Source organism: Panicum virgatum, chromosome 5N, assembly GCF_016808335.1.
Source record: "Panicum virgatum strain AP13 chromosome 5N, P.virgatum_v5, whole genome shotgun sequence".
NCBI lineage: Eukaryota > Viridiplantae > Streptophyta > Magnoliopsida > Poales > Poaceae > Panicum > Panicum virgatum.
The window spans coordinates 10,470,266-10,496,042 of NC_053149.1; the positions used below are offsets into that span (position 1 = coordinate 10,470,266).

The 25,777-nt window shown below is 47.5% G+C and overlaps 2 protein-coding genes and 1 long non-coding RNA gene across 5 annotated transcripts; 2 read left to right on the forward strand and 1 right to left on the reverse strand.

Annotated features, from left to right (window-relative positions):
* The first annotated feature begins 584 nt into the window (after positions 1-584).
* Positions 585-3,834, forward strand: LOC120674017 (beta-1,2-xylosyltransferase XYXT1-like). Of its 2 annotated transcripts, XM_039955076.1 has the most exons (4): positions 598-956; positions 1,096-1,158; positions 1,492-1,626; positions 2,317-3,834. In XM_039955076.1, the coding sequence occupies exons 1-4, from the start codon at positions 815-817 to the stop codon at positions 3,477-3,479; spliced, it is 1,503 nt and encodes a 500-aa protein (XP_039811010.1). In that variant the 5' UTR covers positions 598-814; the 3' UTR covers positions 3,480-3,834. The 2 variants fall into 2 exon arrangements, with proteins under 2 accessions (XP_039811011.1, XP_039811010.1); XM_039955077.1 differs by lacking the exon at positions 1,492-1,626 and having other exon boundaries at positions 585-956.
* Positions 3,835-4,392: 558 nt separating this feature from the next.
* On the reverse strand, positions 4,393-12,436 carry LOC120674018. Its single transcript, XR_005674948.1, has 2 exons — positions 11,692-12,436; positions 4,393-5,140 (listed from the first exon to the last, which is right to left on the reverse strand). It is a non-coding gene; the product is annotated as an uncharacterized LOC120674018 (long non-coding RNA).
* A 5,047-nt stretch (positions 12,437-17,483) lies between these two features.
* On the forward strand, positions 17,484-20,356 carry LOC120674145 (beta-1,2-xylosyltransferase XYXT1-like). Of its 2 annotated transcripts, XM_039955276.1 has the most exons (5): positions 17,492-17,892; positions 18,296-18,388; positions 18,521-18,580; positions 18,614-18,688; positions 18,964-20,356. In XM_039955276.1, the coding sequence occupies exons 1-5, from the start codon at positions 17,748-17,750 to the stop codon at positions 20,193-20,195; spliced, it is 1,605 nt and encodes a 534-aa protein (XP_039811210.1). In that variant the 5' UTR covers positions 17,492-17,747; the 3' UTR covers positions 20,196-20,356. The 2 variants fall into 2 exon arrangements, with proteins under 2 accessions (XP_039811209.1, XP_039811210.1); XM_039955275.1 differs by having other exon boundaries at positions 17,484-17,892; positions 18,521-18,688.
* The last annotated feature ends 5,421 nt before the right edge of the window (positions 20,357-25,777 follow it).

A 25,777-nucleotide genomic window follows, 5' to 3' on the forward strand; every position in this document is an offset into this window, starting at 1 on the left:
ACTAAGCACGTCCCTCAGTCCGCGGCCAAAGCCGAAACTATGAAAAATGGCGGCAATGCTCGAGACCTGATCCACCGACATTACGCGAACCTAACGACGCGCGTACAAATGCGTGCGGGCAAATTTCGACTTGCTCACCTGTGGAAAACAGAGGAAAGTTGACATGGCCGCACGCCCACAGCTGTTTCCTTTTCCTATCCTATCAGCTAAAAAATGTGCGTGTTGCCAGAATTTGAAGACCTGATCAACACCCTGATATACAACATCGAGAAGGCACTCGCAGCAGTCAACCATTTTATTTTTTATTTTTCCTTGCAACGCGGCACTAGCTAGGAAGTTGTCAGCAGTCAACCACTCTTTTTTTTTTTGCAAACCTGATTATCCCACCGGATTAGCCTGATCCCGGCAAGCACCTGGCACGAGAAAATTCCAGCTGATTGTTTTTTTAGCACAATTCCAGCTGATTGTTGAGACAGGGAGGTTAGGGTGTAGATTAGCGCGGAAAGGAGACGCGTGCAGTGCTAGATAATCAATTAAATACAGTGCAGAAAAGGAAAGTGCAGGGCGATCGATGCCGCACAGCCTAGCTAGCTACAAAAGCCACGAAAGCTAGCGGCTTTGACGACGAGGCCAACCAGCACACCACAACGCGCCTCGCTTTCCCTCCCTCTTCGTCTCGCTCGCTCGCCCTCTCGCCTCCCATGTAAGCAACGAATCGGGGAGGAAAGGAAAAGCTCGTGCTGTTCTTCACCGAGCTCGGCAAAGAGCTCCGGACAGCGTCCACTATCAGTGGTTTCATCAGAGGAATAATTCGATGGGAGGCGAGGCGAAGCCTGGGAGGGGGCTCAGGAGCTGGGCGCAGCGGCACCTCAACGCCGGCTTCGCCGCCGGCTTCCTCCTCGTCCTCCTCACCTACCTCGTCGTCTCGCAGCAGTTCGCCGTCACCGCGCCCAACGGTAAGGACTGAATTCTCCGTTCCCGGCTCATGAAGCTTCCTTGGCTCTTCCTGCACGGGCATCAGCCACTGTTTCATCCCTGAATTCCCTGGTTCCATGAGCGGTGTCACCAGCTTCTTGTTCCTCGTGTGATCTGCAGCTGTCGCTACCAAGGGATCGCGGATTGCGGATAAGCAGGTGATCGGAGGTGCCGGCGATGAAGGTGAGCGCTTCTGCCATCTTTAATTTGTTCGATCCTACTCCTTGCGTGCTCTGTTTTTCGGGGTTGGGTTTCTGAAACTCGTCGTGGAAAAGAAAAGGAATTTTGCTGAACTGGGCATGGTTGGAATCTTACAAGTTCAGAGCGAGCCGTGTCTCCGAATTCAGATGTCCGGTGACACTGAATTCAAGCGAAATTCCGTGCCCCGGGGGGCAACGTATTTTACAAAACAGAAGAATTCGTGTTAGATTCTGCACTTGGGATTGGCTCCAAGCTTCTTTTTTTCCTGAGTGGGACGGATGGATGAAAGAGGGTGTCTTCTTTTGCCGGACGCAGAGGTCGACAAGAAAAGGGAGCAGGAATGGCAGCCCAAAACGGCGGCGGCGGAGGAGCCCGACAAGAAGGATACGTCGGGTGCCGTCCAAACCGAGGAGTCTCCGAAAAGAGACGACGCAGACGCCAAACCGTTCGGTACGTCCAAACACAGTGTTTACTTCCCAACTAGTATAGCCCGCGTATTTGCACGGCTAGTATTGAAAATTCAAAAATTTGTATGTCGTTGTATTTTTATTTAAAGATTATACTATTTTTTACCATACATCACTCTGTTCATTATCGTAAATTATATCTTATTGTTGGTTAAAACAATTCAAATATGATCTACTTATAATAACAATTTGATTTGTTGAGCTTTAATAATATTATGCATATAATTATTCTTATTTTCGTTTTATTTTGATTTATTGTTGTTAGCTAAATAGTATTTTATATTTAATTTTTTATAATGTCATTGATGAGTAATTTTTAATTAGGCACAGGGGTATTTTGGGCTAATTTTATTATAATGGCAGTTGTGGGTAATTTTTATTTTTTTATTTTTCTCCGATTAACGTGGGAATTTCTAGATATTGAGAGCGAACGTGGAGGCTCCGTTTGTTGGCCAAATAATAAGATAATAGATAGACCCTTTTCCTACTGCTACTAGTTGTTACTTTCTGCATCACTGTGATTTGAGTGTTTATTTAAAAAAAATTGTCAATAGTTTGGAGCAAGTTATTCGCAATTCAAAATTGTGATTTATGAATTTTGAGAAATTTTTTAAGTAACGCTATCTGTAGTTTGAGCCCCGCACGAATTCATTTTGCTTTCGGTGTGCTACAGAGATGGACAGGGTGGTGTGCAACACGGACGGCCCCGTCTCCGAGACCTGCGACCTCGACGGCGACGTCCGCATCAACGGCAGCGCGCTGTCCGTGACCTTCGTCCCGTCGAGCGCGTCGGAGCGCCGGGAGTGGAGGGTCCGGCCGTACTCGCGCCGGACCATGACGGGCGTCGACAGGGTCACCGTGACGCGGCTGCGGTCCCCGCAGGACGCGGCGCCGCCGCCGCCGTGCGCGGTGACCCACGACGCGCCGGCCGTGCTGTTCGCGCTCGGCGGGCTCACGGGCAACTACTGGCACGACTTCAGCGACGTGCTGGTGCCGCTGTTCGCGGCGTCGCGGCGGTACGGCGGGGAGGTCCTGTTCCTGGTCAGCAACATCCAGCCGTGGTGGCTGGGCAAGTACGAGGCCGTCGTGCGCCGGCTGTCCAGGCACGACGCCGTCGACCTGGACCGGGACGCCCAGGTGCGGTGCTTCAGGCACCTCACCGTGGGGCTGCGCCTGCACAAGGAGCTCAGCATCGTGCCGGAGCTGGCGCCGGGGGGCCAGCGCCTGACCATGGCCGACTTCACCGCGTTCCTGCGCGAGACGTACGCGCTCCCGCGCGCCGCGCCGGTGAGCCTGGCGCGGGAGCCCGGCAGGAAGCCGCGGCTGCTGCTGATCCACCGCGCGCACTACCGCCGGTTCGAGAACGTGCCGGAGATCAAGCAGGCGGCGGAGGCGGCGGGGTTCGAGGTGACCGTGGCGAGCCCGCGCGCCGACGCGCCCCTGGAGGAGACGGCGCGGGCGGTGAACTCGCACGACGTGCTTCTGGGCGTGCACGGCGCCGGGCTGACGAACGCGGTGTTCCTGCCGCCCGGCGCGGTGGTCATCCAGGTGGTGCCGTACGGCAAGCTGGAGCGCATGGCGCGGACGGACTTCGGCGAGCCCGTCGCCGACATGGGGCTGCGGTACCTGGAGTACAGCGTGGCGGCGGAGGAGAGCACGCTGCTGGAGATGCTGGGGCCGGAGCACCCAGTGATCAAGGACCCCGAGTCCATCCACCGCAGCGGCTGGGACAAGGTCGCCGAGTACTACCTCGGCAAGCAGGACGTGCGCATCGACGTGAACCGGTTCGCGCCGACGCTCGCGCAGGCGATCGACCACCTCCGGCGGCAGCGGTAGAGGCCGCCGCCTGGTGGGACGGGACGTTCGTCGCCGTTGGGCAAAGAAAAGCACAGGGATCGCGACGACAAGGAACACATACTGTATGCACTTCCATTTGCAGATAGGGTAGCTTCGAATTTAAAGCGATTTGGTACAGAATTCGAGCGACGCATTCTTTCTGTTTGTTTTGTCTAGAGCATGTAGGTGTGTTGGCGTATCGATCTGGTAGAGCAGCCGTCAAATGAAGTTGTTTGATTTGGTCTTTGTTGGTAGACTAGGTCCGTACCCGTGCGTTGCTACGGGTGATAAAAATAATTTTGCCTGTGCTCGTGACAATTCTTAGCCTAAACTGTGAAAAAGCCTTCGCATTTTAGTTGCTTCCGTGCTTGTTAGCAAACAATGTGAAATTATATGGGCAAGAATAATAGTGAGAAGAATGACTCATCTGACTTTCTTACTTTGAGGTTACAGGAAGTAGGAAGTTACAGAACTAAAATCATATGGCTTGAGACTCCCGTATAATTTGGTTGCCAATAATTTCGATCATTTTTTAGTGCATACCGCAGGTAATGAGATCTAAAGTTTAAATTGGAAGGCACCAGATCGGCAGATCAACATTACCCCTCCTTTAGGCTACTATATCATATGCAGACAAAAAGTCCATTGAGTATGAATATGTCAAGCATGGCGTCTTCTTTGACATTCTCATTTTGTCTGGTCCAGGCTCATAAGCTAGTTGATGCAAAATTCAGTTGCCAAAGAGAAGAAACATGGGTTGGAACATTATAACCTGAATCGAACAATAATTTCAGAAAGTGTTGATATCTCTGCATTTTCTTTAGTAATTTAGGAAAAAATTCTACATCACAGTCTGAGTGAATATAATGAGAAAGAGGAATACGAAAACCTTAACTGAATGACCGAACGTCCATTTAAGTTAAACTTGACATGTGGCTACTGTATAAAAATGCTCCCATGTCCATCAGAATTACATAAATATTCATTTGTTTCAAACACATTACCACAAGGGGAAAGTACTGTTAGTTAACTGAGATATGTGATTCACATATAAGAAGGTGCAGAGCCAAGCATAAGATGCACGATATGAGCAACAAGATCAAGCTGTGCCTAGATTGAAATATTGAATACAAATACCGTGATCTGCATCAAATTTAGAAAATTGGGGGAATTGATCGTATCAATTGTGTGTGTGTTGTAACTGATCCCAGAAGCTAGCTATTTCACAGACTTCTGTTTCCCTATTCTACCAGATCATATTCGCTTTTGTTGACCACATATTGTAAAGATGGCATGAGAGTGACTACAGATAAGCAGCCCCATTCAAATAAAAGTTATCAGAACCTAATATGGTGAACAAATAGAAGAGAAATGTTCTCCGCAGAAATGATCCTGACCAGAAAAGCGACTTCATGTATGCACATCGTACCTTGTCTGCCCATTCATATTTGTGCTTGCCATTGCACACGAGGAGGAACCACGTATCAAATATGATGTCATTTCTTCTTAAGACTTCACCTCAGCCTCAGAAAAACAGACGGCATCACCTGTTGGCATCCTAGTGGCCTCTGAAAGTATGAATTGTTTCATCTACCTTGTCATGGACCCACTGTCACATACTTTAGATCTATCCTGACAATAACTCGACCAATTTGACAAACCTGAAGTTACAGGAAATGAGAATAACTTAGTTACTATTTCAGAACATCTGCACTTACTAATAAAGTTATAAATACAACAAAAAGTGCCATGCTAGTAGATAGAACAAAATATGTTCATTCAATAACTTTACAATGCCGATTGGGTTAGAGCAGGAGTAAATAAAGATTGACAACTGTGGATATAGATCACTGTCATTCGATTCTAAAGTGAATTAGACATGAGAGCTAACATCCAAAACAACAAATTGCTTTTGCTATAATTGTAGCGAAAATGGCCTCTCATGCCATATTTCAATATAATGTTTTGGCGATTGATGACACACACAACACTTGGACTAATATGATTGTTAAAATGACCATTCTCAGACTTTTATGTTTAAGTGATGACAAAGAGAAGATTGATTAGGATTGGCTATAAGTTGCAAGTCTTTTAGGGGTAAGTAGAGAGTAGCATAGATAAAACTTAGTCATAACTAGCATGTGTAGGACGTGTTAGGTTTATCTCATGCAAATAGATTGAGCCCTAGGATAGAAAGCGATTAGCGACCCTATTCACCCCCTCCCCCTCTAGGGTCGGACACCCCGGTGATCCTTATAATTGGTATCAGAGACTGGTCTCACACCTCTTACGAGGATTAGCCAATTCCATTGGTAAATTTGTGAGAAAGCTCATAGGAGACCCGTCGACTTCATCGTCGAGTGAGTATCATGTTCGGGGAAGGGATGAGTACCGATAGGGCTCCGTTTTTCGATGACACGGGTTTTCCTCGATGGAAAGTGCTTATGCAAGCACATCTCCAAGTCCGTGGGCTTGATGTTTGGCGTGTCACCGAATTAGGCAAGAAAAATGAGACTAAGGCTGAGAGACAATATGATGCCATTGCAAAATCAATTCTATTGTCTTCTCTATGTGATAGTGTGTTTAATCGTGTATTTGCAATTGAAAATGCTCATAAGCTATGGAAGCAAATTGTCGAGAATCATGAGGGCACAAAGGATGTTGCCAATCAAAAATATCATATTCTCGGCGAGGAGCTTAGTAGTTTTAAGCAACTTCCCAATGAAAATGCTCATGACATGTACTCACGATTAAATACTCTTGTCAATGAAATTAATGTCTTAGGTCTCAATCAAGTTAAAGATGAAGAAATCAACCGCAAAATTCTCCGAAGCCTTCGCAAGCCCGACTACGACATCATCAATACACTCTTGCAAAAGGAAGACTTGGTCAAGCTTACACCCAACCAAGTCATCAATCAAATCATTGCCCATGAATATAGTATGGGGATGACAAAGAAGAAAGAGCAAGAGTCCACCTCTTCTTCAAGCAAAAAGAGTCTCGCCGCCAAGCACTCATGCAACCACCAACCAAGGCGACAAGACTCATCAAGCTCAAGTGAACAAAAAGAAGAGGATGAGGAAGATAGTGATGATGAATCAAGTTCAAGTGATGAAGAATATCCAAGGGTCGTGCTATACCACCACCGCAAGATTGCCGAGCATGTACATGAGCTCTATGAGCTTGGGTACAAAACACTCATTAGAGGGAGTGCGGTTAGGATGGAGAAGATGGCGAAGAAAAAGAACAAGTCAAGATCCCAAGCTCTCTCCGCCATCTACAAGACCAAGAAAAGTGGTGAAAGCTCAAGTCACATGAAAAATTCCAAGAGCTCCACCACCCATCGCCCTCGGAGATTATCACCACCACCCATGTGTCTTATGGCACTAGGTAATAATGATGTAAGTGATGACTCCTCAAATGATGAATCCGATGTTGAAACCGATGAAATTAGTGAGATGATGACACTCCTCCATAATCAACAAGAATATCTCACTAAACAAAAATGAAGAAATCAAAGCTCTCAAGGCTAAAGAAAAACTTCATGATTCATTTGTCTCAAGATATGAGAACTTGCTAAACAAATTCAATTTGTTAGACAATGAGCATAAAGAACTTAAAATAAAATATGGGAGCTTTGAATCTAAAAGTGAATCATCATCGGATAAATCATTTCCTTGCAATATTCCTTGTGCAACACCTATCATCAAGGTAGATGCGTCTACCTCTTGTGATCTAACCCCTTGCAGTGAGGATGTGATTGTAGAAACATGTGATGATCGCATTGCTAAGGAAAATGACAGTGTTCTAAAAAAACGTTTTTAAACATCGTTTAATCTTGATTAAACGCTGAACGGTGGCCAAGCGTTGCGTTTAATCACAGTGTCGTTTAATCACAACACACGTTTAATCATGTTCAATCTACGTTTAATCACAAAAAACTATAAACCATAGGCAAGCGTTCGCCTAGCGTCTAGCGTTTTTTAGAACCTTGGAAAATGATGAGCTCAAACAAGAGGTAGAAAGGCTAATGGCGGATTTGAGGCGGCTCAAAGGAAAGTACACTCAAGAGCAAGTCCAACCTTCTCAAGATAACACCTCCGCGGGCGTGAAGAAGCTTGAGAAGGGAGAAACCATGACTCGCTTCAAGTGTTGCAAAGAAGGTCACAAGTCCTACCAATGCAAGGAGAAAGAGGGCAAAGCAAAGGACAGAAAATGACAAGTCCAAGAACTTGAACAAGAGCAAGAAGGGACACAAGAAGGCTAAGGAGATCAAGAAAAACACATCTCCATACTTGAAGGCTTCATACATGTACACCAAGCCCACCCACAAGAACAATCAAAAGAGCAACCACTACTTACTTGAAAAGAAGAAGAATGGTAAGGTGGTGGCTCATGTCATGGGGTGGAGAACATATGGATGGAACCGACCTATTTGGGTGCCCAAGGATATTATTCATATCATGGATGGCTCTCAAAAGGTTTGGGTCCCTAAGACTTAGGCACCAAACAAGTGCAACGGGGAATTTGGAGGCTTGCCAAGGTTTGGGATGCATGAGTAGGGATGCATCATGCAAAGTTGAATTAAAACCAAGTTGTGGATTAAAGATTAGTAACCCAAATTCCCCTCCCCTACATATGAGGTAATGAGCAAGGTAAAAGGATGATCTCAATTCATTTGATATCCTTCATGCATCATTGTAGCTCAATGCCTCTCTAGGATTGTATGATCTTATCTTTACTATTGGTATCTTTCATTTGATATGCCTTTCTAGAAATTTCACATGGTAGATTATCCATACTTTATTCATATCTTGTTGTAACCTACATGAGCTTAATTGCTTCTCTCACATGGCATATGTTTTTCATAGCATATCTTGCAATTTGATATCTCTCATATTCGTGGTAAAAATTCTTTTGATATCAATTGCTTGCTTATGATGCCTTGATTAGCAAGTTATAAAGTTAAATCCCCATTATATGAATTACAAGTGCATACATTTGTTTAAAGTGATTCAAACACTAATGCACACATTTAGGGGGGGCTAACTCTATAACTTATGTTTTTGTGACTAATATGATTTACAAGTGCTATTTGTTGTAGTCACCTAGAGCTATCTCCATGTGTTCAATTTCTTTTGAACACTACCCCTACAATTCACAATTGGCATCACAATTGGTGTCAAGATAGGAGGTGCCACAAGATTTGAAAAAGGGGGAGCTTGTTCAAACAAAGGGAGATATGCTGAATTTAATTGATATAACACTCTATCACTAGTGAATTTCTTTTGCTACTAATGCTCCTTGTTGCTAGTGGTTATGAAGTTTTTAGGTGTTTGATGACAAAGGGGGAGAAATGTACCCTAAAAGCAAGCAAATAGTTTGGAGTAAATGATGCCATTAGTAAGGAGGAGGAATGAAAAATGCAATGCAAAAGGATGCATGGTGATAGGGGGAGGTACTTAGTCAATGTGGGGAAGAAGTGCAATTTGATGATCCCATGGACTAAGCCGGAAGCATTTCGTCCTATGGACTAATCAAGTGCCGGTGGCTTTTTAAATGAGCATTGAAATGTCATCCGAGCAAGCTAAATAGTTTCTAACTTTTCAAATTGGTATCAATTTCATATTCTTGCAATTCATCTTGCTTGCTTTGGTTGTATTGTCATCAATCACCAAAAAAGGGGAGATTGTAGCGAAAATGGCCTCTCATGCCATATTTCAATATAATGTTTTGGCGATTGATGACACACACAACACTTAGACTAATATGATTATTAAGATGACTATTCTCAGGCTTTTAGGTTCAAGTGATGACAAAGAGAAGATATGCATAACTAGGCCCGAAGGGGGAGCCGCCCCTTGCGGGTCTCAAGGCAGCGCCCTGAAACCTCTTCGGTCCAAAGGACAAGAATTGAAGAGACCGTGAAGAAATCCAAATCGAAAAGATCAAAACAAAGATAATTTGCTATCACCGGTTAAACCGATGATGAGCAAATTGTACTCATCGGTGCAATGAACACAGAAGCTGCGAGCTAGGGTTTGGCACTGGATTAACCGGCGTTGGGTGTTTTACACTCACCGGTGTAATAGACTTGGAGGCCGAAGAAGCAGCAGGAGTTTTACAGGCACCGGTTAAACCGGCGATGAAGGCAAAGTGAACGTCGGTGTAATTGTCCAGAGAGTTATTTTTCAGGAATCATGGGACAATTACATTCACCAGTTAAACCGACGGTACGTCGGTTAATTGCCCGTACAACTAACGGCTAGTTTTTCAAGTGGGAAGATTACCTTCACCGGTTGAACCAACGATGGCCATTGGAGGAGCATCGGTTTAACCGGTGATAGCGCTTTTTGTCAGCCACTTTTCCAACGACTCTTTTGGGGTGTGTGGGCTATATATACCCCCCAAGGCCGGTTGCTGCATAATGTTGGACGGCGAAAAAGTTGAAGGAAGTGTTGCCCAAGCAAACTAACATTTCCAACCATCTTAGCAAAGTTTAGTGTCATATCTAGCTTGTGAGAAGCTTTGAGAGAGTGCTTTGTGCACTTGTATAGGGATTAGTTCTTGCGAGAGCTCCCTTGAGCAAAGTCTTGCTGCGGCAAGCAACCGTGTACTCGTCGTGTGACCCTCCAACTTGGTGTGGAGCGGCAACGACACTTTGTGCGGGGAAGGAGACCCCTCTTGGTGAGAAGCTCCGATAGTGAAGACGGTGTCGTTGGTGACGCTTCGAGAGAGACGGTGGCGGTGGCCTTGTCTTGGTGACTTGGCGCCACTTAGCATTTACTTGTCGGAAGCCTTGGTGGTGAACGCAAGATGGTGATCAAGCGAAGAGACTCGGCATCACACTTGTTCTTGTTGGACAAGTGGCCGAGGACGTAGGGAGGGACTTGGTGTCCTAACCGAACCACGTTAAATCGTGTGTCTTGGTGTCTTCACGGGAGTTTGCATATTCTCTCCCTTATCTCTTTACTTACCGTATTACGTTTCCGCATTTACTCTATCTTGCGTGCCTTTACTTTCCTAATTAGTTTGATTAGGATTGGCTATAGGTTGCAAGTCTTTTAGGGGTAAGTAGATAGTAGCATAGATAAACCTTAGTCATAACTAGCATGTATAGGACGTGTTAGGTTTATCTCATGCAAATAGATTGAGCCCTAGAATAGAAAGCGATTAGCGACCCTATTCACCCCTCCCCCTCTAGGGTCAGACACCCCGGTGATCGTTACAATAATTAATTATCTGTTTTCTAAGCAAACATGAATCTGAAATGCACTTCAGCATGTTGTAACAAAAAAACTAATCCATCTCAAAAGTCTTGTTTTCTGCATTTCTCTTTCTAAACAACTACAGTATATATGGATGATCCTGAGAAGGTCCAAACAAAATAAGGTTATAGACTTCTAGAACATTTTTTGAACTTTTGGATCAAACTTTATAATGAAAACAGCCTCCAGTTATTTGAGAATCTGTATAGTGCTAGTGCATTAATGCTGTGACATATAGTTATACTGAAAAATATTTCTCATAAATATCAAGGTTTTAAAAAACGCTAGACGCTAGGCGAACGCTTGCCTATGGTTTAGAGTTTTTTGTGATTAAACGTAGATTGAACATGATTAAACGTGTGTTGTGATTAAACGACACTGTGATTAAACGCAACGCTTGGCCACCGATTAGCGTTTAATCAAGATTAATCAACATTTAAAAACGTTTTTTAAAACACTGATAAATATTAACAAGAGATATTTCTAGCATTACCATCATTGAGAAAAAAAAAACTATTCTGACCTGTAAACTGAACGTCCTTACTCTGAAAGAAATTCTATTTAACATAAAGATCTGAGATGAGGTTCTAACGCTATGCTATGAAATGCTTTCCATGGCCATTGTGAATGCAAACAAATTATGATGTTCAGGTAGATACGGAAAAAAAAAACTCATGATATCATTCGTGCTAGTTTGCTCCACACAGTTTGCCTGAAAATATGGAAAAATTTTCCTTAAATGATCAAAGAACACAGAACGTATCAATTTAGTTCCAGAGTACAGAGAATACCTACAAAGCCTAGGTGGAGTACTTTGCAATAATCTCATAAGCCGGTTTGGAGTTGAATAGAATAGCTGAAGTTCTTAACCAGCTTGATTGTTGTGATCGGAACGTAATATATATGTTTATATGATACAAGCCTACAAGGTGAATTAATTTTACCGGCAAGCTCCCTGACTTGAGCGAGACGAGTGAGAAGCTTGACGAAATCCCCGATTGACAGACTTGAGCGAGACGAGTGAGAAGCTCGACGAACTCCCGATTAACAGAGGAGTACAAGGAGTCAAGGACCCCCTTTCCGGCCAGCACGGGGATCCATTATTCCCTGCGGGCAAAGGCCTCCTATCCTCGGGGATCTCCCAGTAGCAGAAGTCGCGGACGGGGCATGCGTACCGTGTGAGGATGGTGTCGATGGCGGCCGGGGGTGCGGTGGCTGCTGCGGAGCCCCAGAAGAAGCCGATGCCGGGGGTTGACTCTTAGCGACGGCACCACGAGCAGCAGAGCGAGCAGTGCGCACGGTGTCGCGGACGTGGCGGCCGCTCGACGATCCGCGCGGCATCTATGCACGGCAGGCCATCAATCCATCGGCCTGCAGCTCTGCGCGTGGCAGGGATGCCTCCGTGTGGCGTCGAGCGAGGCGAGGCGAGGCTAGGCGATCCGCTCACGGCGGAGAGCGCGGGCATGATGGCTGCGACTGCACGGGAGTACAGGAGAGGCTAGAGGAGGAGGCGAGAGCGCCAGAAGGGGGAGGCAGGGGGACGGGGAGGCATGGGCGCGCGGGGCGGCGGCGCAGTCAGGGCCTCAGGGGCGGCGGATCGGCGGGGAGGAAGGGGGCGGGATCGCGGGGATCGCTGGGGGATCGCACGGAGCCGCTCGTTTGATCGGACGGATAGAATATCTTGTATGGCAGAGCCACTGCGGGAGGGGTAAGGGTCCTCCAATCAGCAGAGAAGAGATAGAGAAGACTGTACTTGTGTCGTGTACGCGGCCTCTTATTCTGACATCGTGGTCTTTTTTCGTGACGAGGAGATGACCCGTGCAACAAACAGCAATGTTCAGCTCATGTTGCACGTTGAGTTGTTGTTTTTTTTTTTGAGGGGGTGGTTGCATTGTACCTTGAGTGATCATTCCAGTGCTTCAAGTTCGGCTACAGAATGGACAGGGTGGCCACTGAAGCGATGCAGCACGGAGGCCCACAACGGCCCATGTATAACTTGTGTTGTTATTTCTTGATTTTAGGGCTATGGATTACTTCGTGGATCTAATGGGCTTTGTAAAGGTTGTCAACAAAATTTTGGCCATTGCGTGACTGTCGAGAGATGATAATGGTACATTTGAGTACTTTACTTACTGATGGAGATTGATAGTTGGGAATATATTTGGTGGAAATCACAAATTTTTTGAAAACTCATGTAAACCACAGCAAAAATTTGTCTAAATTCACTAAAAAATCACAAATATAGATGATATGATGATCACCCAAAAAAACTTTATTTGGAAGGAAGAAATAGTACAAATATTTAAACTAATTAGGTGCTACTACATGGTCTTGATGGTTCGCATTATTCTCGCTCGCTAACTGAATTAGGTGCCCGTGAGTGTAGCGAGCGGCATGAGCACGGACTGGACGTGCACCTCGCTTATTGGCGCCTTCAGTCCAGGCTCGCAGGCGCCATCCGGTTCCCAGCTGCGCCTTCAGGCTCCAACTGCCAACTGCACCCATCTGGAACCGTGCACATGACTGGACGCGACCGTTAGCTAGCTCCACCTGCGATCTCCACATGCATACGATTCCCATCACCATTAATCTCTTTAACTACCGGTGATGATGATGATAATGATGATTATTTGCTTGATCTTATTCTTCGAGATTATGCACTAGCATATGCAATATATGCAGTAAACACACGCGCGCACGCACACACACGTGTTGTGCTGCATGTCCTAGACAATTAGCTTCTTTTCCAATTTTTTAAATATATTTAATTTCCCTGGCTAGCTAGGGAAAAACACGAGGACTTTTTACGTATCAGTTGATTGTAGCATTGAACCATTGCAGAACATGTAAATCCGAACTATGATTAGACATTCAGACTAGACCAGAACAGAAAGGGTGTGGAAGCAAGTACGCCATCGCTCTCTCCCGTTTACGTCTCCTGGCCGCGGCCGCCTTGGTAGCTGCCTAGCTGGCTACAGCTGCTCGCCACGAACGGACACGTAACAAGACTCCTATTCCGCTGACGGGGCCATACCTCCTCTTGTGTGTCAGTGTGTGTACGCATGTGTCAGTTCAACGCCACAACCTAACCACCACGCATGCGACGGCCACGGATGACGGATCGTGCGCTCAACAAGCTCCGGCCGTCCGATGCCGATGCGGCGGCATGCGGCACAGAATGTCCTGTCCTGATGCTGATGCTCTCGAGTCTTGGCAGAAAAGGCTCGGTAGGGGCAGTTCAGAGTTCAGACTCGAGCACACTGTACCACTACTGCTCACTCTCTGCATCCAGTGCGAATCCAGGATCCCACATCACCCAATGATCACTGCACCTGCTGCTGATCGTCTTCGATTGATCGCCGCCGCACCAAACACCAGGCCCACGATCTTGGGTTTATTTCATTCAGAGCAAGCCGTTACGTTTGCTGATGGTTGGAGGGTACCTGCACGCGCTGCAGTACCCAGTTCCATGGTTTCGTTGGGGGTAGACTGGTAGCTAAGCTAACTGCTGCTAACTGAAGAGGAGGCCCATAGAGATTGCCGTGCCGTACTTCCAAAATTGATCGCGATCAGGAGATGCCACCAACGAGGGGAATCTCGAGCCAGTACAGGTACTAGAAACAAGGAGCTAGCCAGGCAACTAATCAGGCAAATTCATGCATCAATCCAGAACCTAGAAAGAGAAATTTAGTACGAAATATTCGCAAAAAAAAACATGACAGAAATTTATTAAGCGTGCATGCATGAAGCTTCCATTCTTGAAGAAAATTGGCTGCTGCAGCATTTGGAGGGGTTGGTTGGTGGTGTATAACTGTCTTGAAGTAGGCGATCACTGTTCATGAGCAGAGGAAGCTCGGCCCTCGGCGGCACCGCATCTGAGTCCCCATCCGTCTCCCTCAGGGCTGATGAAGATAATGCCCTGTGGCACATGTAACAACAAATAAGTACCTTTCAGTTCTCAAGAGATAAACAGACCACTCATGAAGCATGAGCTCCCGTCGGCTGGATGCCCTCTCTCCAGCCCAGTCTGCAGATGATACAATTTTCGTCCATCAGAAGAACTTCTTTTAAAAAAAATCAGAATCAAGCTGTACTATATTCATCGCGAAAAAGGGGGAAAAAGGTACATGGCTGAACTGAACTGACAAAATCCAAATACTCATGCGAGTATTGTAAGCCCTAGCGAGGCCTACCATCCATACGGACACAGAAGCTGACCTCAGGCAAACATGAATTGAGGGATCGAAAGGGCGATCAGAGGGGGTGAATGAGAGCCGATTAAAATTTCTTGTAATCGGAAAGATCCGCTTAGTCCCGAAGTTCACTCCCAACCCTAGAGTCCTAGACACAGTGTGGAGTAGCTATGAAGAAGCTACACCAACACAAGAAAACCCTAAGAACAAACAAGATCCAACGCGGAAGCAAACACAGAAAAACAGCGCGAGAAACAGCAAGACACAACACGGTATACCTCACCGGTTAATCTGACTCACAGATTTGAACAGCGTTGGTTCAACCGATGAGCAGAGCCGGTAGCAGAGAGAAGCAAGCACCGGCTGATCCGACGTGGAGATTGACACGGAGTTGGTTCAACCGGTGTTAGCACACACCGGATGATCCGGCAAAATCAAATCCAAACGCCGGTGCAGTTGTCCAGAGGGACTACAAAAAGTCTTAGCGAGCATCGGTTAAACCGACGCTAGCAAAACCAAAGCACCAGTACAGTTGTCCAGAGGAGCAGCAATTCGAAACAACCTGAGCACCGGTTTAACCGACGTCGAGGAAAATCTTTACGCCGGTTGAACGAGCGAAATAGCAAATTCAGTAGCAGCACTGGTTGATCCGATGCATGTAGAGTTTGATGCACCGGTGCAACCACAAAAAACCCCAAAAACCTTAACACGTGAAAACTTCACTCACCGGTTGATCCGACGCAAAAAGAATGTAAGTGTCGGTTCAACCGGCGATAAAGAAAAATCCTGCCCGAGCCCAGAAACTCTGTTTTTCCTCTCGGCTCGATCCAAAACTCGATGATTGGAAGATCAAATCGAGTCCAAACCTCACCAAAATTTGCAGGCACGATCACAAAGGACTTGTGACCATGTCCACAGAAGGAATCGACGAATCACTCCAAGGTTTGGGAGGAATTGAGGAATTCCCGAGCAAGAACGGGGTTTTCTCAATAACACAAAAACGTCAATTCGAGTAGACTCGTGACCCGGGGGTTTTGGCACTAGGCTAGAAGGATTAGAACCACTTCAAAGAGTCACTCAATCTTCAAGAAACACCTCGTCATCTCGTGGTCAAGAATCAACGAAGGAAAATCGAAATTCGATCAAAACAAGGCACAAAAACAAAAGGAATTCAAAAACCCCGAGGGCACAAGGAGGGAAGGGCCTCCTTTCCCACACAATCTCAGTACAAAGTCTCAAGGATTCATACCTCTAATCCTAGAAAAGAACAGAGGAAGAACAAAAGAGAGAGGAGGAGACGGCGCTAGGAGGGAGGAAATGGCTGGTCTGTTCTGTCTGGCATAGGGAGAGAAGAGAGGGGCGAGGGGTTTTTAACCCACTAACTCTAGACTAAAAGACTAAACTACCCCTAGACTCAAATAGATACTAGAAAGCCCGTAGGGGCAAAACCGGAAAAAAGATACAAGGACCCATCCGACGGTCGAGGTTCTTTCTTCGACTCGAAGTCTTCTCCGCGATACCGCCATATCGATGAAGATCCGGTTCGCAGTTTTGGATGGTCCGCGAAAACCGGTGAGGTGGCCGGTTTTGTGAAAACCGCCAAAACTCCACGCGCGAGAAGATTCCCGCCTCCACGTCGTGGCCCTAGACGCCGTTCCCGCCTCGGACTCCTGACGGCCCTAGACGCCGCCCGATGCCCGTCACCTCCTCACCCGCAGCGAGGCCCTAGACGCCGTCGACGCCCGTAGCCTCCGTCAGTCCCGAAGCCGATGCCCGTGCCTCCACGACTTGGCGTCTTCAACCGCCGTCCGCCTCCTTGGTTTTGTGGCGCAAACCAAGAAACCAGCCTTCCGTCGCCGCTTGCGTCCTCGATTCAGGAGTGGACGCCACAGCTACCACCCGGCACGAGCTTCGACCCCGGCTGTCCTTCACCGCCGTCCACCGCACGGTCCATCGGCTACAACACCTCCACGGCAGCTCTCCGTCGACACTTGACGCCCGTGTACCTGCAATCCAAAGACCAAGCGCACGATCACACCGCACGGTTGACAATTCACTCATCACAAGCAGAATAGAGTACTCAACATTCCTCATGAATGAACGAACCTATGGATCAAGCCAAAGAAACAATCAGAGATGGAACAATGGCACATCCTGTAGGTTCTGAATTTAGGCAGGGGTGGGTGATGCCGTGATGGGGCCCTTGGTGACATACCCTGACAGCTCATGACATCCCCGATCAAATATTCCACGCGTTTGACCTCCCAGCATCTACCACCACACCCCCATGATCGATCAATCAATCAAGCCTCACACACACGACCTGTTTTCCCCTATCCTGCTGCCACCCAATCATACACACACAACTCACACAAAATTTTTAAAAACCCTTGTGCCAAACCTCTCCAAAACTAGTCAAAACATTGCATATTCCAAACCCCTGTACAATAATCCTAGTCAGGAAGCTTTTATGCTAACCACTCATATTTTACAGTTTTTAAACTTGTAAATAGACGTCTAATTGTAATTTTTAGACGTAGCCATCACGAGGGAGATCGAGTTGGCGTTTGGCCAGGTCCTCCCCCTCGACGCAGGGCAGCAGGCACAGCCCATAAAGCACACCATGGCGTCGCCCAAGAACTGGTCCATTGAAGAGGAGTTCTCGGAAGGTTCTCCTCCTCCCATGTCAGGGTAGTTGGTGTGTCCCGGAGACACCCGCAGGCGCGGCTCGGCGCGGCGCGTATTTATCACGGGGGAAGCCGCCGGCGAGCCGAGAGGGGGGCTTTGACGCGCCGGAGACGAGGGAGATGGGGGGCGATCCGGGGAAGCTCATCAGGAGCGTGAAGGGCGCGGCGCAGAAGTACCTCGGCGTCGGGTTCCTGCTGGGGTTCTTCCTCGTGCTCCTCACCTACTTCACCGTCTCCGAGCAGTTCGCCATCTCCGCGCCCAACGGTGAGTGAGGTTCTTTGCTCGCCGAGTTGCCATGGCATGGGTTTCCGACAAGCACAAGAAAGTTCAGGGATTTTCTTGGTTTCTGGATTCTTGTGCGAAGTTTAGTTCTTCGCTTAGTCCTTGTTTGACCGTGTCCGTTCATGAACTTTGCGATTATGACGTGGTTCATTTGGATCCCTTTTACTCACACAATCGTTGTCGTTCATAGTTCTGAACTTCTGATTAAAGAGTAGACCAAAACATGCATTTTTTTTCCTTTTTTAAGGAAAAAAATTCAGAATTCTGAGCATCTTGCAAATACCTGACGCATGCATGATGAATACATAACTAGCGCGTTAATTCACCATCATCAAGTCGAATTCTTTCGAGTTCCAACTGACAGAAATTGAGCTCGTGTCCCCAGCTATTCGGAGGTCATCGCCGGGGCACGCGCACCCCTCGCCGTCGCCGATCACCCCGCTCGTGGAAGAGAAGAGGCAGCAGCCCCCTGTCACAGGTAAATCAACTTGTGCCTCTAACCCTTTTCCTTCCTCGCGCCGATTGATCAATTCCTCTTAAATAATTTATGAATTTAATTCAGCAAAATTTCAATCTTTTTTCTCATATGTGTTTCTCTTGCCATGGGCAGAGGAGAAGCCACCCAAGGCAGAGCTTGCAGCAGAGGAGCAGCCTCCCAAGGCAGAGCATGCGGCCGAAGAGAAGCCTCCCAAAGCAGAGCATGCGGCCGAAGAGAAGCCCCCAGCCGTTGACGTCGAAGAGGCCCACGCAGAAACAGAGGACCAGAAGCCTGTCGCAGGTAGTACTTGCCATTTTGCCAAACCATCTCTATTCCTCTATCTTCTTCTCATAAAGCTGAAAGAAAAAGTACAGACACAAGATTGTTCGGCTTGCTTTAATTTGCTTTCCGATCAGTCTGAAACTTCTTGCTGTCACTGCGACTTTTCGAACGGAACGTGGTCGTTCAGAGACGTGTTGGATGCAGATTCTTCGTCATCGGAAAGCATCCCGACCTAACCGAAACCAAAAAAAAAAGTTGTGCCACTAGTGATTCACATTCATGCATCCATGCAGATGATGGTGGGAGGAGTGGTATCGGCGGCGATGGCATCCCGATGGAGAGCGCTCCGGCGAAGAAGTCGGCGTGCGACATCCAGGGCCCGTGGGCGGCCGACGTCTGCGACGTCACCGGCGACGTGCGCATCCGTGGCTCGGCGGGCACCATCCTGATCGCGCCGTCCATCGAGATCGGCGGCAACCCGAACCCGCAGGAGTGGCAGATCCGGCCCTACTCCCGGAAGCACCAGGCCGGCATCAAGGAGGTGACGGTGCGGGAGCTGGCCTCGGCCGCCGACGCGCCGGCGTGCGACGTCCGGTCGCCCGTGCCGGCGCTGGTGTTCGCCATGGGCGGGCTCACCGGCAACTACTGGCACGACTTCAGCGACATCATGATCCCGCTGTACCTGCAGGCGGTGCGGTTCAAGGGCGAGGTCCAGCTCGTCGCCGAGAACTTCCAGCCCTGGTACGCCGGCAAGTACCGGACCATCCTGAAGCGGCTGTCCCGGTACGAGATCGTGGACATGGACAAGGACGACCGCGTGCGGTGCTTCCCGGGCGCCGTGGTGGGCATCCGGATGCACAAGGAGTTCAGCATCGATCCGGCGCGGGAGCCGGCCGGCCACTCCATGCCGGAGTTCACCCGGTTCCTCCGCGAGACCTTCTCCCTCCCGCGTGACGCGCCGACGAGGCTCGCCGGCGCCGACGGCGAGGATGACGAGAAGGCGAAGCCCCGGATGATGATCATCTCGCGGCGGCACCCGCGGCGGCTGGTGAACGTGGACGCGGTGGTGGCCCTGGCGGAGCGCGTCGGGTTCGAGGTGGTGATCGGGGACCCGCCGTTCAACGTGGACGTGGGCGAGTTCGCCCGGGAGGTGAACGCCGCCGATGCGCTGGTGGGCGTGCACGGCGCGGGGCTGACCAACTCGGTGTTCCTCCCCACGGGCGCCGTGTTCATCCAGGTGGTGCCGTACGGGAAGATGGAGCACATCGGGGAGGTGGACTTCGGCGTGCCCGCCGTGGACATGGGGCTCCGGTACATCGCCTACTCCGCCGGCGTGGAGGAGAGCACGCTGGTGGACACGCTGGGGCGCGACCACCCCGCCGTGAAGGACCCGGAGTCCATCCACCGGAGCGGGTGGGGGAAGGTCGCCGAGTACTACCTCGGCCGGCAGGACATCCGGCTGGACCTGGCGCGCTTCGAGCCCGTGCTCCGCAAGGCCATGGAGCTGCTCAGGGAGCAGCGGTAGGCAGACAGATGCCTCTGCCGCGCGTACAGTTTGTTTTCATTTCACACGACCTTCTTTTTAGCAAGTAGGCTTTGCTCATTTTCTCGATTCTTTTCCATTTTTTCGTGTTCTTTTAAAGAAAAAAAAGGTTATAAATCAAAGGTTTACATGACATTTGCATCTGCATTCTGTCTGTGCGAGCATATGTGATATGTGAACAAGCAGGGGTTTTTTTTTTTTTGACGCCAACAGGCAGGAAATCTTGGGTTGAACGGGCACTTGTTTTGTAGAGGAGAATATTGGGCAGGTGCTGAGGTGCTAGTTCGGAAGCCCACTACGGAGCAAAGTGAGCCCATGAATTGAGATGGGCCACGCGGTTGGGCCGTTAGGAGAGTTGTAGCTGTCAGTCGCCAGCGTTGACCAGAGCTGTCGCCCGATTTGGTTAAGTAGGTGATCTGCACAGAACGGCAACCGAAATGCGAGCGAGGGGCGGCAGATACGTGCAAGCAAACTACGGGCGTGTGCTAGCAGCCCAGCACGGGCACATGACAAGGGTTGTAACAGCCCTATGTTAATTAACAGAAAAAACATGTCATCATATATATCATTAAGCATTAAACATAATTAACTCACACATAGAAGAGAATTGAATCTTAGACTAATCCACTGTTTTTAGTAGTGGCGGACAGTCCGCCCCGATTCGGCGGACGGTCCGCGGTTCTACCACGTGGCCGACCACGATTAACCTCGGACACATCGACTTCCCCTGCCACGTCACCCACCCGCAGACAGTGCGCGCTTCATTCGTGGACGGTCCGCTAGTGCATCTCCGACGCGTGTCATGCACGCAGAGACTTGGCGCCACGTACCCCCTTGCGGCCCCACTCGTCAGTCCGACCCTCTAACACCTGGAAGTCTCCTCCCAGCCTTCTCTCTCCCTCATTCACTCTCCTCACCTTCTCTCTCAAGCCCCAAGCCATGGAGGTGCTCCACCCTCTTCCCCACCATTGAAGCCCCTCCACCTCACCGGAGCATCGCCGGAGAACGACACCGGCGAGCTGCACCACCCCGATCTCCTCTTCTTCTTTGAGGAGGAGCTTCCCCAACAAGCTTCTTCTTCTACTTCATCCCCTCCCTCAAGCTTCAAACAATGGAGACGACCCTGAACTTTCTCAAGCCCTCCCCGTCGCCTTGGAGCCCTCGCCGGTATTCTACTCGATACCGGTGAGTGTACCCCCTCCCCGATCCGTCCCCATTGCCTAAGATTTGAAGCCAAGAACTCACCTAGAGCACAAATCACCATTGACGACCTAGAGCTTCGAAACCCTAATGCATGTGAGGTTTAGTTACCAAAGTGAACTCCCTAAGCTCCTAGAAACCTCTAGGAACAAACCCCACCCCAAACCGTAGCCGAAATCGCCGGCTGCAAGCTCGCCGGTGAGCCTCGGCCGTGTCGCGGACGATCCGCCCGACATGGCCGGACGGTTCGCCAGCTCCCGACCAAACCAACAGAGTCTCTGCACGATTTCAGCCTTTCAAAAATTAAGAGGCGGACGGTCCGCTTAACCCACGCAGACAGTCCGCGATTTAGTCAGAGAGCATGTTTTCACCCTAACACAGTCCGCAACTGACCGGCGGACGGTCCGCCACTTGGTCCGCCGTTGAGACCGGACGGTCTGCTTCCCTGACCGGACGGTCCGTCCTTACTTGTTCAGCACCCTTGCACTCATTCATGAACAACCCACTTGTACACATTATACCTAGACCCTATATCATGGTTTGGCCTTGTTAGAACATGCCTCCTCATGTCATTTACACATCATGGCATACACTCATGACATACTCATTTATCAAGTATTAATTGCATTCGTGTAGAGATCGTGACGCCGGAGCAAAAGGAGGGTGAGCCGTAGCCCGTGGGAGACGACGCTTCTTTTGAGACTCAAGACAGGCACCTAAGCATTCTCTCATCCTATATTTTGGATCAATGAATTTTATATATGTGTCTTGATTGCGCATGAGTTACTATGTATATGTATCAATGTTTGCTTAGAACCCATTCGATGCATTACCAACTTTGCTCAGGATATTTCCTCATAGTTGAGTATGGTTGTTAGGAGTCACGAACAATATACTTAGCCATGCTTAGCCTCGGTAGAAGACGAGAGGTGGCAAGGGACCGCCACTCGCGAGCTATAGGATGTTTGATTAATTCCACATTTCTAGATGATGATGAAATAAATATGAGCAACTATGAATTGTGATTCGGACTTGGGCAAGAATGGTAGGGCCATGATGGAAAGGAGTCCAAATGATTAGTCTTCCTTGAGTTGGTTAAGGACCGTCTCTTTGGTCGCCGGTCTCTTGAGCACCTTTTAGTACAAACCACATGTTTGATAATGGAAAGGCAAGCCAATTAGCATGAGTCACACCTTGCCTTGATCGGATTCGGTGCGGGTCGTGATGGAGTGTGATCGACGGTTTCGGTGCACTTGTCCTTCCCGACCGTTCGCTCATAGTCGGTTGTGTTTGTGTGAACGGTTGGGGTATGAATCAACCCTTATCCTTGGCCGTGGGTATGGGCGTTGGTCTTAGCCTCGTGTGGGTAAAGTTGTACCCCCTACAGGGTCTTTAATCTATTGCAATAGCCGCGCTCTCGGACAGTGAGCATGCTCTTTGAGGTTCGCACCATTGTAAAGTTTCGTAATGAGTTCATGGAAGATTGATCTCGAGTTGTATATAATCACTTTACTTATGCAATTATATTGATGTATGACTTAGAGATTATAGATGCTTGTCTTTTGCTTATCACAACTTGATCAAAGATAGATGCTTTTTGCAAAACAAATTAAATGCCAAGACCTAACCTTGCTACTAACCAAATGCATTCTCCTTGAGGTCGGGATATATATACCCATGCTGGATAAGTCCTGCGAGTACCTTTTGTACTCATGGTGCTATCATTAAGTTGATGCAGGTGATGCGCAGCCAGAGGCCGTGTTCGGCTACTTCTACCCCGCGGACGGAGGTGCGGGTGAGGAGTAGATGGCCGGTGGTTTTGTGAAAGGCACTATCGGCATATAGTGTTTACCTTCTTATTTTGTGATGTATGGAGTGCTAGTAGTAGAACTATCTGCTGCAAAAAAACTCTGAGACTTAATGTACTATACTTTAAACTCTTTTATAATATTCACTTATGTATGGAGGTGATTGTGTAATGGTATTGCTGTTGTGCTAGTGGAGTGTGTTTAAATTCTAGACGGTGCTCATGACAAATTTCAAGGACTATCGGGATTGGTTCTTTCTAATCAAATTGATCAATGAACGATGACTCTGTTAGACGAGATCAACTTGGGCAGTTCCTCACAAGATGCTGCGAAGAAGCGGCGCAAGAAGAACAGACAGTGTGGCGCGACAGTGGAGAGCATGTTCCATGTTGGCTAATTGGCGACGGACAACAAAATAATTGGCGACGGAGTCCAGCCCAGTTGAGGCGCACGTTCTACCTGTATAAAGTGGAATGCTCTATGCAGCACGTATGTTCTGCTCTGCTACATGCACAAACGAATTTCATTCGAATTTAGTTGGCAACCACTGGCGGCCAAAGCTCACGTTGACAATCTGTGTTCAAAGTTATTGGGAGATACAATAAGAGTAGGTAAATAATTATAATTTGCTCCGTTTGGTTCCCGTTCTAGAAATTCTAGAATGGGTATTCTAGTGCACGCATGACAGGCTAAATAAATTTTATTTACAAAACCTCTTCAGATTCTTCAAGGTTCCCACGAGGGTTTTATAGTTGGTTTTGTAAACTGTCATTGTTTGACACTGTAATTAGTAGTCAAAGTCCGTTCTAGAGACTTCTAGATAGGAACCAAATGAGGCCATTGTTGACATGGATTGCCCCACCTGTGCCTAATGCTGTACCAGCTGGTTTAGCAGACCATACATATATGTTTCTGACTCTGAATGCACGAGTTTATTCCTTTTTCTTTTGTTATTCAGTATTCAGGCAGAAACGAATAGGCACTTGCCCTCGGATTTTCCTTCTCAATCGCGACACTGACACAGCATCTCTCTCACATGAGCCTAGATATCATGCCACCTTCCAAATTTCTGAGCCCCAGGACTAGAGTTATCCACCATCCATCTTAAATCCATGCCTGCGTCGATAGATGAGAACAGAGGAGCTGCTGATCACAAAGGTCCAGCAGCCGCAAACGCAACGGCCTTTGCTTCACATGGCGGCCGCTACATTGAGGCCGTGTTTAGTTCTTACATATAAAAATTTTGAGTTAGAATCTTAATAATTTGAAGTACTAAATGAAGTCTATTTACAAATTTTTTTGTATAGATGGGTTGTAAATCGCGAGACGAATCTAATGATACTAATTAATCTATGATTAATCCATAATTAGTGCATGATTACTGTAGCATCACTGTTGCAAATCATAGATTAAATAGGCTCATTAGATTCGTCTCGTGATTTACAGTCCATCTATGAAAAAGTTTTGTAAATAGACTTCATTTAGTACTCCATGTATGTGTCCTAACATTCGATGTGACGTTTTCTTTTTGCGTTTACGGGTAAAGATTTAGGCCGTGTTTAGATAGAACGCAAAAAATTTTTTGCGACAGGATCTTGCTAATTTGAAGTACTAAATGAAGTCTATTTACAAAACTTTTTTACACAGATGAGTTGTAAATCGCGAGACGAATCTAATGATGCTAATTAATCTATGATTAGTGGATGGTTACTGTAGCATCACTGTTGCAAATCAAGGATTAAGTAGGCTCATTAGATTCGTCTCGCGATTTACAGCCCATCCATGCAAAAAGTTTTGTAAATAAACTTCATTTAGTACTCTATGCATGTGTCAAAACATTCGATGTAATGTTTTTTTTGCGTTTACGGAGTTTACGGGTAAAGACTAAAGGTCTGTTTAGATGAAACGCAAAAACTTTTTGTGTTTGAATCTTACTAATTTGAAGTACTAAATGAAGTCTATTTATAAAACTTTATGCACATATGGGTTGTAAATCGCGAGACGAATATAATGATGCTAATTAATTCATGATTAATCAATAATTAGCAGATGGTTACTGTAGCACAACTGTTGCAAAACATAAATTAAGTAGGCTCATTAGATTCGTCTCGCGATTTACAACCCATCTATATAAAAAGTTTTGTAAATAGCCTTTATTTAGTACTCCATACATGTATCAAAACATTCGATGTGATGACTTTTTTGCATTTAGTACTCCATACATGTACGAAACACCGTTTACCTGACCGGTAACCGCATCCCGCTCAGTAGCGGTATCGGTAAATCACCGGTAACCGACGATTTACCGGCGGTAAGGTGAACCCTGACAGGGATTCATGAAAGGCCGTTCAGCGCGCATTGTCATACTGATGCACCGTATCAGAACGGTGATCTGGTGATCAAGCAGTATGTTACGATGCTCCTCTACCTAGTCACAGCTGATCCAAGTGAATCCTACGTTTTGTGAACAACAAACTACCAAGCACATAAGGTTACTAAGCCAGTTTCAACGAAAATGTCATGAAAAAATTATGAACATTAAATTTACTAATATAG